This window comes from Fukomys damarensis, unplaced genomic scaffold (assembly GCF_012274545.1).
Source record: "Fukomys damarensis isolate Sample0158 unplaced genomic scaffold, DMR_v1.0_HiC HiC_scaffold_23, whole genome shotgun sequence".
NCBI lineage: Eukaryota > Metazoa > Chordata > Mammalia > Rodentia > Bathyergidae > Fukomys > Fukomys damarensis.
In genome coordinates this window covers 25,855,673-25,866,336 of record NW_022900935.1, presented here as the reverse complement: position 1 = coordinate 25,866,336, position 10,664 = coordinate 25,855,673, and the positions used below count along the sequence as shown (strand labels likewise).

The 10,664-nt window shown below is 42.4% G+C and overlaps 1 protein-coding gene across 3 annotated transcripts in view; it reads right to left on the bottom strand.

Annotated features, from left to right (window-relative positions):
* Nucleotides 1-10,664, bottom strand: part of Rad54l (RAD54 like) — a 28,603-nt gene that overhangs the window by 1,691 nt on the left and 16,248 nt on the right. For all 3 annotated transcript variants that reach the window (XM_010610211.3, XM_033767280.1, XM_033767281.1), the window contains 8 exons: nucleotides 7,006-7,156; nucleotides 5,202-5,328; nucleotides 3,709-3,783; nucleotides 3,442-3,572; nucleotides 2,709-2,819; nucleotides 2,415-2,538; nucleotides 1,971-2,049; nucleotides 1,534-1,713 (listed from right to left, as the gene is read on the bottom strand). In XM_010610211.3, the coding sequence (XP_010608513.1) occupies nucleotides 1,534-1,713; nucleotides 1,971-2,049; nucleotides 2,415-2,538; nucleotides 2,709-2,819; nucleotides 3,442-3,572; nucleotides 3,709-3,783; nucleotides 5,202-5,328; nucleotides 7,006-7,156 (978 nt within the window). The remainder of the gene's footprint in view (nucleotides 1-1,533; nucleotides 1,714-1,970; nucleotides 2,050-2,414; nucleotides 2,539-2,708; nucleotides 2,820-3,441; nucleotides 3,573-3,708; nucleotides 3,784-5,201; nucleotides 5,329-7,005; nucleotides 7,157-10,664) is intronic.

Below are 10,664 nucleotides of genomic sequence, written 5' to 3'. Positions count from 1 at the left end.
AGAACAAAGGAATGAAAAAAAAAAAAAAAAAAAAAAAAAAAAACTATCCAAGTGAGTGCTGACTATAACCTTTGCAAGTGATGGAGAGGAGGGTTAAATATAAGGAAATATCAAGAAGATAAAATTAGTGGTAAATGGTAGGAATCTGGTTATAAGAGGCAGAAAATAGTTCAGCTGGAAAATTTCCAGGCTTGGGTTAGGTGAATAATGGTGCCATTCAATGACAGACTCTAGCAGGGGAACAAATAAAGTGTTCTTAAGAAATCCAGGTGGAAGCATAGTAGTACATGCCTATACTAGGGCTTTCGAACAGAGGTAAAAGAATGAGCCTCAGAGAGGAAGAGTATCCTCAGAAATGGGAAGGGAAAATCAGGTACAGAGACTTAAAGAAGGAAGGGACTTGAGAGAATTCATAACTAGTAGCCTATGTTTTTCTCTGAGGAGAAGACAAAGTCTTAAAAAGAACAAGCCAGGGTTAGATAGGAAACTTAAGGGAAGAGGTGAAGGCTTATAGTGGTTGCTGAAGGGATAAGATATGGGCTAGTCTAAAAAGGAAGACCATGAATGTGTGGTGGGCCCAATCTATAAATACAAGTTTTAGTTGGTATGGAGCTAAGAACAGCTGAAATGACTCAAGTAGAAGGATACTGGGAACAGAGTGGCTGAAAGGATGCACAGTGAGGCTCATGCTGGATGAAAAAGGGACCCAAACCAGACTGGGGAAAAGGGGGATGGGAGAGGTTCTAGGGGCACCAGGTTAACGTAGATGTAGTAGCTATCAGCTGAAGGACAGGATGTGAGAGTAGGATAATAGTTTATTAAAGTTTTGGGTATTAACAAGTTCCACAGTGTGGATTTAGGTATTAGATGAGAGGACTTGAGGTCATGAGAAATAAAGTCAAGGAAACATGAAGGCCAGAGTGCTGGAAAACTGCATGGTCCTAAAGGTCAGGCAAAATGACTGCTGGATTTGGGAAATAGCCAGTGTCCAAAATCATGATGAATTAGGAACACAGCAGAGGTATGATTGCACAAAGAGAAAAAGAAAGTAGTCAAGTCAGACAAGAGCTACAGAAAGAGAAACTATGGGATGGAACTACGGTGATGCTGAAAATACTATTACCACTCCTTAAAACCCTATGGAACACAGAGTATGAGATAACAAGAACAGTGATGCAGGAGAAATTGGGTATGGAAAAAAAAAAAATGGTACCCCGAGAAAAGAAACGTACTACTGAACAAACACCTGGAGAGCACAGTAAAAAGCATGGTGGAAAGGAGAGGGAGAACAGAATAAAGGGCTTATGGTTAAACCCATAACGCTGCTACAGAGGGGCCAAAGAGAGCAACTAAGAAACAATTCAAGATGGTCTTAAAAGGGCTAGCAATGTAGCTCAGTAGTGTGGTATGTAGCCTAGCATGCACAAGGCCCTGGGTTTGATCCCCAGCACCACCACCAAAAAAAAAAAAGATGGCCCTGAAGGTCTTGTTCCATGACCCTCCCCCACCTCTGACCACCATCACCAATCTTACAGACAGCAGGCGATAGATATAGCAGGTCTTCTTTTGACCATCACGCCAAACCCGAGCCATAGCTTGTTCATCATTTGCTGGGTTCCAGTCAGGGTCAAACATGACCAGCCGATTGGCTCCAATAAGGTTGAGGCCACAGCCCCCAGCTTTGCTGCTCAGCATGAAGACAAAATCAGGGCTCTGGAAAGAAAAGATGTAGGGGAAAGACAACCTCTTACAGCTAAAACTGAGACAGCTCAGCACAGCTAACTCTTCTCTCAAGCTTCTATTCTCATATCCACACCAATTGAAAGGGTAACTAGATTGCCTGCTAGCCAATTTCCCAACCCACAAAATCAATTTCCAACCTGACCACATCTACCCTTACAACTTCTCTATCAACCCTTAATCCTGATGTTACCATATCGCTGGTTTGTGGACAGAGGCTGCACATTTACCGATGGACTATTGAAACGTTCCACAACTTTGGCTCGCTTCTTAATGGACATCGTGCCATCCAGACGGACATATAAATACCTGAAAGGGGTGGCGTCCAAAGATCAATACTCAAGAAGAAAGCAGAACTCCTGAAGCTATGCCACTGAGGAACTAGACTAATCAAGCTTGAGGCTGCTCCTACATAGCCGGAGCCCCTCCCAAAGGGAGCTGGGGACTAGGATTCTATCCCGAGGGGGAAGTGGAGAGTACCTGAGGGAACAATGGATATCCTTCTTGGAGACGGGAACTAGGACCATGGTAGAAAGAAGGAAAGAGACCTCTTCAGCTAAAACCTTCATGTACTCACATCTTGGCCCATATCTGTAAGTCAGAATACCTAATCCTCCTAGAGGGGCACTGGAGGAAGCACATGTCTTTGCTGGCATGGTGAGGCTCTTCCCTACCTTCGGGCTCGGCAGAGCTTCTCAAAGAGATCCAATGTCTGGGTGTAATTGGACACCAGCACCACTTTGTCACTGCTGCAACTTCGGGTCACCGCCAGAATATAATCAAGGACCAACATCTTACCTGAGAAGAACAGCAACCATCAGTCCCCAAATGGCTGTTCCAATGGCCTATGATTCTTACTCCTTGATATCTTTCCTTGAGACAAGACAGCTATAACATGAAAATAACTTCCTACCCTGCTTCCGTCCCTTTTTTCTAGAGGAGCCCATACCCTGGTGGAAAGAGCTCACCTGACAGCTGTGGCTCTAGAGCCTTAGAACTATAACCAGGGGGAAAGATGTCCGAGCCACCCTCAAAGCCATCCTCCTCTTCTACACACTTTTCATAAATTAGAGCTGGATCTGAAAAACCAACAAACCACACCAAAATGTCAGTTACTTTGCTCTCTGGAAGTTTCCATTTCAATGCTCAACAGAAAGCCCTCCAGATGCCTGGGCTAGAAGGCTTTCCTTAGCACCAGACTCCAATTCCACCCTTCCAAGTTCCAACAGGGCACAGATGGATCTGCATGCCATCTGGAACCATGGATGGACACTCACTCACTAGTGTGTTCTCCCAACAAGGGAGCTACAGCAGAGGAAGGTTTGTTATTTTTCCTCTGGCCTAACATTTTATATAAGTACTATGCATGCAAGCATTCATACATGGTCTGGTGCATTTCAAACATCAAGCATGGGCTGGGAAGAGGATAAACTAAATTTTCTAAATAAAGGTCTAGTTTAGGGCTGGGATGTAACTCAACAGTAGAGCATTCACCTAGCTTAAGTGAGGCCCTGGGTTGGATTTCCTAGTGTAAAAAGGGTCTAGTTTACAGAATCGCAATGCAGGGTTCATACTGTAGGGAGGATTAGAATCACATATGGCCTCCATGAGGTCTCTGGACAATTTCAGTGAAGGTTACTGGAACACGTACAAAGAGCCCCTTATTCTCACAGAGAACGTCAAAGCATGGGTTCAACTCACGATTGCAAAGCTTCTTTAGTGATGTGATGGAAGAAAGGGAAGATACGCTCATCTTGCCTTCATGCAATTCTTCTGCTGGCTTGGCTTGTCTCAGAAACCTCTTGTATAACTCAGTCTGAAGGGGTGTAAGCCTAAAGAAAAGGCACCTAGGTCAGCAGGAAAAGCTAGACCACATTTCTGCCCTCTGAGGACATGCCGAGATCCAGTCATGCTTCAGAGGCTAAGTTTTTACCTACTTATTGCATACCCTTTCAGTGGGTTCAGTACCTGCAACAAACCACCTGCTCAATCTTCACAGGCAGATATTTAGAAAGGATATCAGATGTCCTCCGTATCAGACACCTAGAGAAAAACAGAATACGAAAGGGGTGGCAAAACTACCATGCTACCTACTAAAATAGCAGCTGCCACTCAAAAAACTAGCTGTTTCATAATATACAATGTCACAAACCCATCATCCCTATGGCAGAGGTATCTATATAGTGGGGTATCAGTCATGGGAACAGACACCTTCCAAATAGCCTAGCATAGTGGTATCTCTTTTCCCTTCAACAAGATGACTGGTCTTCAAAAGGCTGAGGTCTCCCATTAATCCTGAAGCTCTGTCAAAGAAAGCAAGCTACAGCTGGGTATGGTAGTGCACTCCTGTACTCCCAGCACTCAGGAGGCTGAAGCAGGAGGATTGCTGTGAGTTCGAGACTAGCCTGGGCTACATAGTGAGTTCCAGGTCAGTCTCGACTACATAGTGAGACCCTGTCTCAAAAAACCACAAACACACACACATACACACAAAAAGCAAGCTGCAAATTACCAAATCCTTATGGGAGTTTCTGGCTTGCATTTGCCCAAAAACCATGGTACCTCGGTCCACAAACTTAATTCACTCCACGATTGTAGTCACAAGACAAATTGGATGAGAACCTAATCAAATTTTTCCACAAGGTCAACATTGAACCTAACCATTAAATTTGGTTCAGCTCTTGTCTGATTCAGTTTGCAACCAAAATCTCAGAAAGAATTAAGTTCGTGAACTGAGGTACCACTATACCTGTTGCCACACGGCCCCCTGGCTCAATGAGATTAAGTAAAATAGCCGGGCGTGGTGGTGCATGCCTGTAATCCCAGCACTCGGGAGGCTGAGGCAGGAGGATCGCTGTGAGTTTGAGACCAGCCTGGGCTACCTAGTGAGTTCCAGGTCAGCCTTAAATACATAATGAAACCCTGTCTCAAAAAACCAAAAAAAAGAATAAAAAATAAAATAGGTAAGGATAAGCTAAGGCAGTTGGAAAGGGCAGAAACACTCTAGAATGTAACCCATCAAGTGTGTGTACCTACAACAGAAGAATCCGGGATATACCTGCCCCTAGGTTATATGACCTCCATGGAAAGCCTGGAAACTGTATCCATCTTTAAGATTTACCCTTACCTGTCAAAGAACTATGGAGTTCTGAGAAGGGAAGAATGGTGCTTTAAGGTCTGAGACCAACTGACAGAAAGCTTCTGAAGACTAACAATGCTCCAGGGGGATATTTTGCTCAGGAAACCCAACTACTTCAGGGAACAGCTTCCTAAGTAGGCTGGTAAGCAAACCAAAACCAGACCAGAAGGCCTAGGCCACAATAAAAGCAGACATTTAGTCTGCAAGACTCCATCTGTTCAACAGCTACAGTCAAGGAAAAAATTTTACTCCCTTAGAACCCCAGTCCTCTAGACAGACAAAACTCCCCAGAGGGTTGGCCTTAGATGGCCTGAGCCATTACCTGTTCACAATGCTAATGAGCTCCTGCAGTCGCCCCTCCCCTAGCTGCCTATCTGCCTCACTGGCAGCTGCATCTCGACTCTTCAAAATTGGTAACTCAAAATGCTTCTTGAACTCCTGGGCAGTCCCTGAACACAAGAGAAAAGGAAATTAGAGCATGTGAACAGAAATTATTTCCCCATTGCTAATATTCACAGACTACAAACTAACCTCCCTGCCAAGAATAACAAAGCTGAATAAAATATAGCCTATTTCTATTTAACAAATCCAAGAAATAACAAGACTTAAAAGGCTAAACAGTGAAAAAACAGATTAAAGTCCAAGTATATAATAATTACACTAAATATAAAACAGTAATTGCCCCACTATACTTTAATTCAGTACTGGGGGGATTATTGAACCAAGGGCCTTTGCACTAAACCACATCCCCATCCCTTTTTATTTTTAATTTTGAGACAGAATGTCACTAAATTGCCCAAGCTGGGTTCAAGTTTGCAATCCTCCTGCCTCAACCTCACTAAATGCTGGGATTACATGCATGTGCCACCATGCCCAGCTTAGTTTTACTTACTTATTGTTTTATTTATTTATGGTACTGGGGATCGAACTCAGGACCTTGCACTTGTGAGGCAGGTGGCAGCACCACTGAGCTAAATCCCCAGTCCTTTTTTCTTTTTTTAAGTGCAACCATATATCATTTCTAAGAGATGATGTAGGGGCCAGGGATTTCCCTCAGTGGTGCCACTGCCTGTCTTATAAGCGCAAGGTCTGAGTTCAATCCCCAGTATCAAAAACAAACAAACCAACAAACCTAAGATATGATATAATATATATTAACATAATTAAGTACTGATATAAACTACAAAGTGGATGAACGTTTGAAAACATTATGCTAGGAAAAATAAGCCAAACATACAAAGTTACATATATGGTTCCATTTATATGAAATACACAGAACAGGCAAATTGGGAAGATAAGAGAAAGCAGATTGGTCAGTGACAAGAATATATATTATAAAAATAAAAATTCTATATTATTATAAAAATGCTAGATCTCAGCCAGGTGTGGTGGCACACGCCAATAATCCCAGTTCTTAAGTGTGTGAGGCAGGAGGAGTCAAAAGGCTAGTCTAAGCATCGTGGTGAGTTAAAGGCCAGTCTGGAAAACATAACGAGACTCTTCTCCAAAAAAAAAAAGTAGATCTTTCAAAATCAAACTATGGAAGCCGGGCATGGTGGTGCACACCTGTAATCCTAGCACTCAGGAGGGTGAGGCAGGAGGATCACTGTGAGTTTGAGACCAGCCTGGGCTACACAGTGAGTTCCACGTCAATCTCAACTACATAGTGAGACCCTGTCTCAAAAAACAAGTGGGTGGGGTAGTTGTACCTTATTACAAAGGCCCTGGATTTAATCTCCAGTAATGAAAAAATAAAAATAAAAAAGGTTTAGAAAAAATACAAAGAAAAGAGGGCCAGGGACAGTTAGCTCAGGGATACCATGCCTACCTGGCAAGCACAAGGTTGAGTTTGATTCCCAGTGTGTGTGTGGGGGGGAAACGACGACAAACACCTGCTCTGAGGACAAAACTCTTCTGAAAGAACTCAGCTGAGGGGCCTGCTGCATTTGCAAGGACAATGGCCAAAGTGTGCCCTGCTGAGTCACTCTGTGTAAAGCTAAAGCCAATTTGCCAATGGCTTTGCTACTCCATAACAAGACTTCCTACAAGAGATTGGCTAAAGTCATTCCTAGGAGGAGGCCAGGCAAAGCCCCTTTCCAATGAGACAGAAAAAGCTGGACTCTTACCCAAGATGCCTGAGTTAACAAAATGAACCAAGCTGAAATATTCAAGCAGATCATTCTGGATGGGAGTCCCAGATATGAGCACTCTCCGGCTGGTGTTCAAGCTGTCCAGGGCCTGATAAGTCTGATTCTCAGAGTTCTTGAGCCTGTGTCCCTGCAAGAGAATTAATTCTCACTCAGGATATGATGTGGCAACCTTAAATGTCAGCAGTCTAGTGACGTCAGAAAGAGTCACAAATACTGCGGTCCTGAGGTCTTAGGAAATAGGCAGCGGGTAGCATGAGAGTTCATTCATTCTTTTGCCTGGGGAGAATGAGGCTCAAAAAAGATAGACCTTCAGTTTGCAGACCACTGCTACATCCATAGAGCAAGGATTCTCTCCATTCCCTCCCACCCTCCAGAGCACTTAGCAGCTCCAGAACCACAGAGATCATGTGGCCACAGCACGGACCTGTATCTCCAGGGAGTCATTCTTCCCCACAAGTCAAGAACTTTCTGAGCAAGTTCCCTTCTGTATTAAGCTCAGGGCTTTGTTTGGGCCATCAGTGTTAAAGGGACTTGGCTATGCTCTTGATTCCACCAGAATCTAGATAGGTATTCTATCTAAACAGCCTCCCTTTGCATCGCTTCCCCATTGCTTCTCCTCCCACACTGCATACACACCTCCATAACTTCTCTCTTTTAAGCCATTTTCAGGAAAATAGTAAAGAATCCCTACCACATTCCCTCTTTCTCCAAGAACCACACAGTCAAGATCAAGCATGGGCCTTTTCTTATCCAACCTCATTTCTGCTCTACACTAGCAAAGTCATACAACTCAGCCATCACTCAAAGAATGAACAAACAAATCAGCCTTTGACAATCCAACTATACACTCTCCACTGACTCTCCTATCTGTAGGGATGAGTGACTAAACCAAGCTCATTAGCTTAGCACTCAAAATTTCTCAACTATAGGAAGCTGAGGCAGAAAGGAAGACTTTAAGCTCAAACCCAGCCTGGGCAACTTAGTGAGACCCTACCTCAAAATGAAAAAGCTTTAAAGAGCTAGTGATGTGAGCCTGGAATTTAGCTCAGTGGCACCGCGCCTACCTCACAAACACAAGTTCCTGAGTTCGATCCCCAGTACCAAAAAATAAAAAACTAAAGATCTGGGGATGTAGGTTCAGTGTCAAAGCCTAGGTCCAATCCCCATACTGTAAAAAACAAAAACAAAAAAAGCACTCTGCTAGATTCCAGCTAAGTTCTGTGACACTCTCCACAACCTGTCATAGGCATGAACTTTTTAAAGCAGAGACTGTGACAGATTGGCTTTAGAATTTGAACACTTAATAGACCAGGGATTTAACTCAGTGGTTCTGCCACCTGACTCACAAGCACAAGGTCCTGAGTTCAAGCCCTGCTACCAAAAAAAAAAAAAAAAAAAAAAAAAAAAGAATTTGAACACCTAAGACAGAGCCATGAACAAAGTAATGTTCAGTATTCGTTGAATAAAAAAAAAAAGAAACACACAATTTTAATTTTAAAAAATTACTGGAGGCTCTATGTACTATCCCTAAAACAAGGGCTGAGACTTTTGACCTGAAGAGGAAAAAGAAACTTGAAACTTATGAAAAAATTTCTCACCTGGGCATGATGGCGCATGCCTGTGATCTTAGTTCTCAGGAGGCTAAGGCAGGATTACAAATTCAAGCCCAGTTCTGCTCAATTCAGCAACAAATTGTCTCAAAATTAAAAAAAAAAAGTTTTTGTTTTTTGTTTTTGAGACAGGTCTCACTATGTAGTTCAGACTGCCCTGGAATTCACTATGTAGCACAGGCTGGTCTCGAACTCTCAGTGATCCTCTTGCCTCAGCCTCCCAAGTGCTGTGATTATAAGCATGTGCCACTACAGCCAGCAAAATTTGTTTTGATAGGTCTTGCTATGTAGTCCAGAATGCCCTTGAACCATGTTGGCCTAGGGTTAGCCACAAACTCAAAGCAACCTTCCTGCCCCAGCCTTCCAAACCCTGGGATTACAAGCATGCTCTACCATGCCTGGCTTTCAAAATTAAAATAAATAAATAAATAAATAAATAAATAAATAAATAAATAAATAAATAAATAAATAAAAAATAAATAAAAAAAATTGGAGGGAGTGTCAGGGGATTTTTGAGACAGAGTCTCACTGTGAAGTTCATATTGACCTTGAACTTACAATGTAGCCCACCCAGGCTGGCCTTGAACTCGTGGTGATCCTCAGCCTTGGGAATGCTGGGATTATAGGCATGTGCCACTATGGCCAGCATCAAAATAAAAATTTTTAAAAAAGATCCAGGGATGCTGGATCTCAACCTGCCAAAGATTAAAACTGGACCCTTATCTTTCACCATGCACTAAAGTAAAATCCAAGTGGATTAAAGATCTAAATATTAAAACAGAAACACGAAACTTGCTGGAAGATAAGGTAGGCAGAACTCTTGAAGACATTGACATAGGAAAAGACTTTATGAACAAATCCTCAGCAGCACGGGAACTAGCAGAAAGAATCAACAAACAACTGGGATCTCATCTTATTAAAAAGCTTCTGCACTGCAAAAGAAACCATCAACAGAACTAAGAGACAACCTACAATGTGGGAAAAATTTTTTACCAGCTGCTCCTCAAAGGACTATTATCTAGAATATATAAAGAACTCAAAACAATCAGCACCCCCGAATATAAAGACCCAATTTAAAAATGGGCATCTGAAATGAACAGACATTTCTCAGACAAAGAAGTAAAAGAATCAAGTAAATATATGAAAAAATGTTCCACATCACTGGTCATTCGAGAGATGCAGATGAAAACAACACTGAGATTCCACCTCACCCCACAAAGAATGGCTGCTATCAAGAAATCAAACAGTAACAAATGTTGGTGGCATCACGGGGAGAAAGGAACCCTCCTCCATTGTTGGTGGGAGTGCAGGGTGGTGCAACCACTATGGAAATCAATATGGAGATACCTCAAAGAGCTGGGACCAGAGGTTCCATTTGACCCAGCCATCCCTCTGATGGGTATCTTTCCAAAAGAATTAAAGGAATCATACCACAGTGATATACGCGCACCCATGTTTGTAGCAGCTCAGTTTGTAATAGCCAAAACTTGGAAACAGCCCATTTGCCCATCAGTTGGAAATTGGATAAAGAAGATGTGGTTTTTCTATAAAATGGAATACAACTCCATTAGATTCATTCATAGGAAAATGGGTACATATTGAGGATATACTCCTAAGTGAAATAAATAAGTTACACATGTGTAAATACCAAATAGTTTCTCTGGTGTGAAAAGCTATAATAGTACATAAGATCCTAATGAGATAATTGACCATGTGAAACAGGAAGAAAAGGACTACAGGTGTAGGGAAAATGGGAAAGGTAATAAGGGAAAAGAAAAAAATATGACAAAATGAAAAAATAGAAATAAAGTGTTTGTCCCCTCCTCCCCTCCCTCCCCATCTACAAACACTTGTAGATGGGGAGGGGAGGAGGGGTTGAAGGGAGGGCAGGGGTAAAGGGAAAAAATGAGAATCAAGACTTGTCATATAGAGGTACAAGATCCCAACAATGAATGCAACTGTACTGTATCCCTAAAATGTACCAATAAACTCAATTAAAGCTGAAAAAAAAAAAAAAAAAAAGAA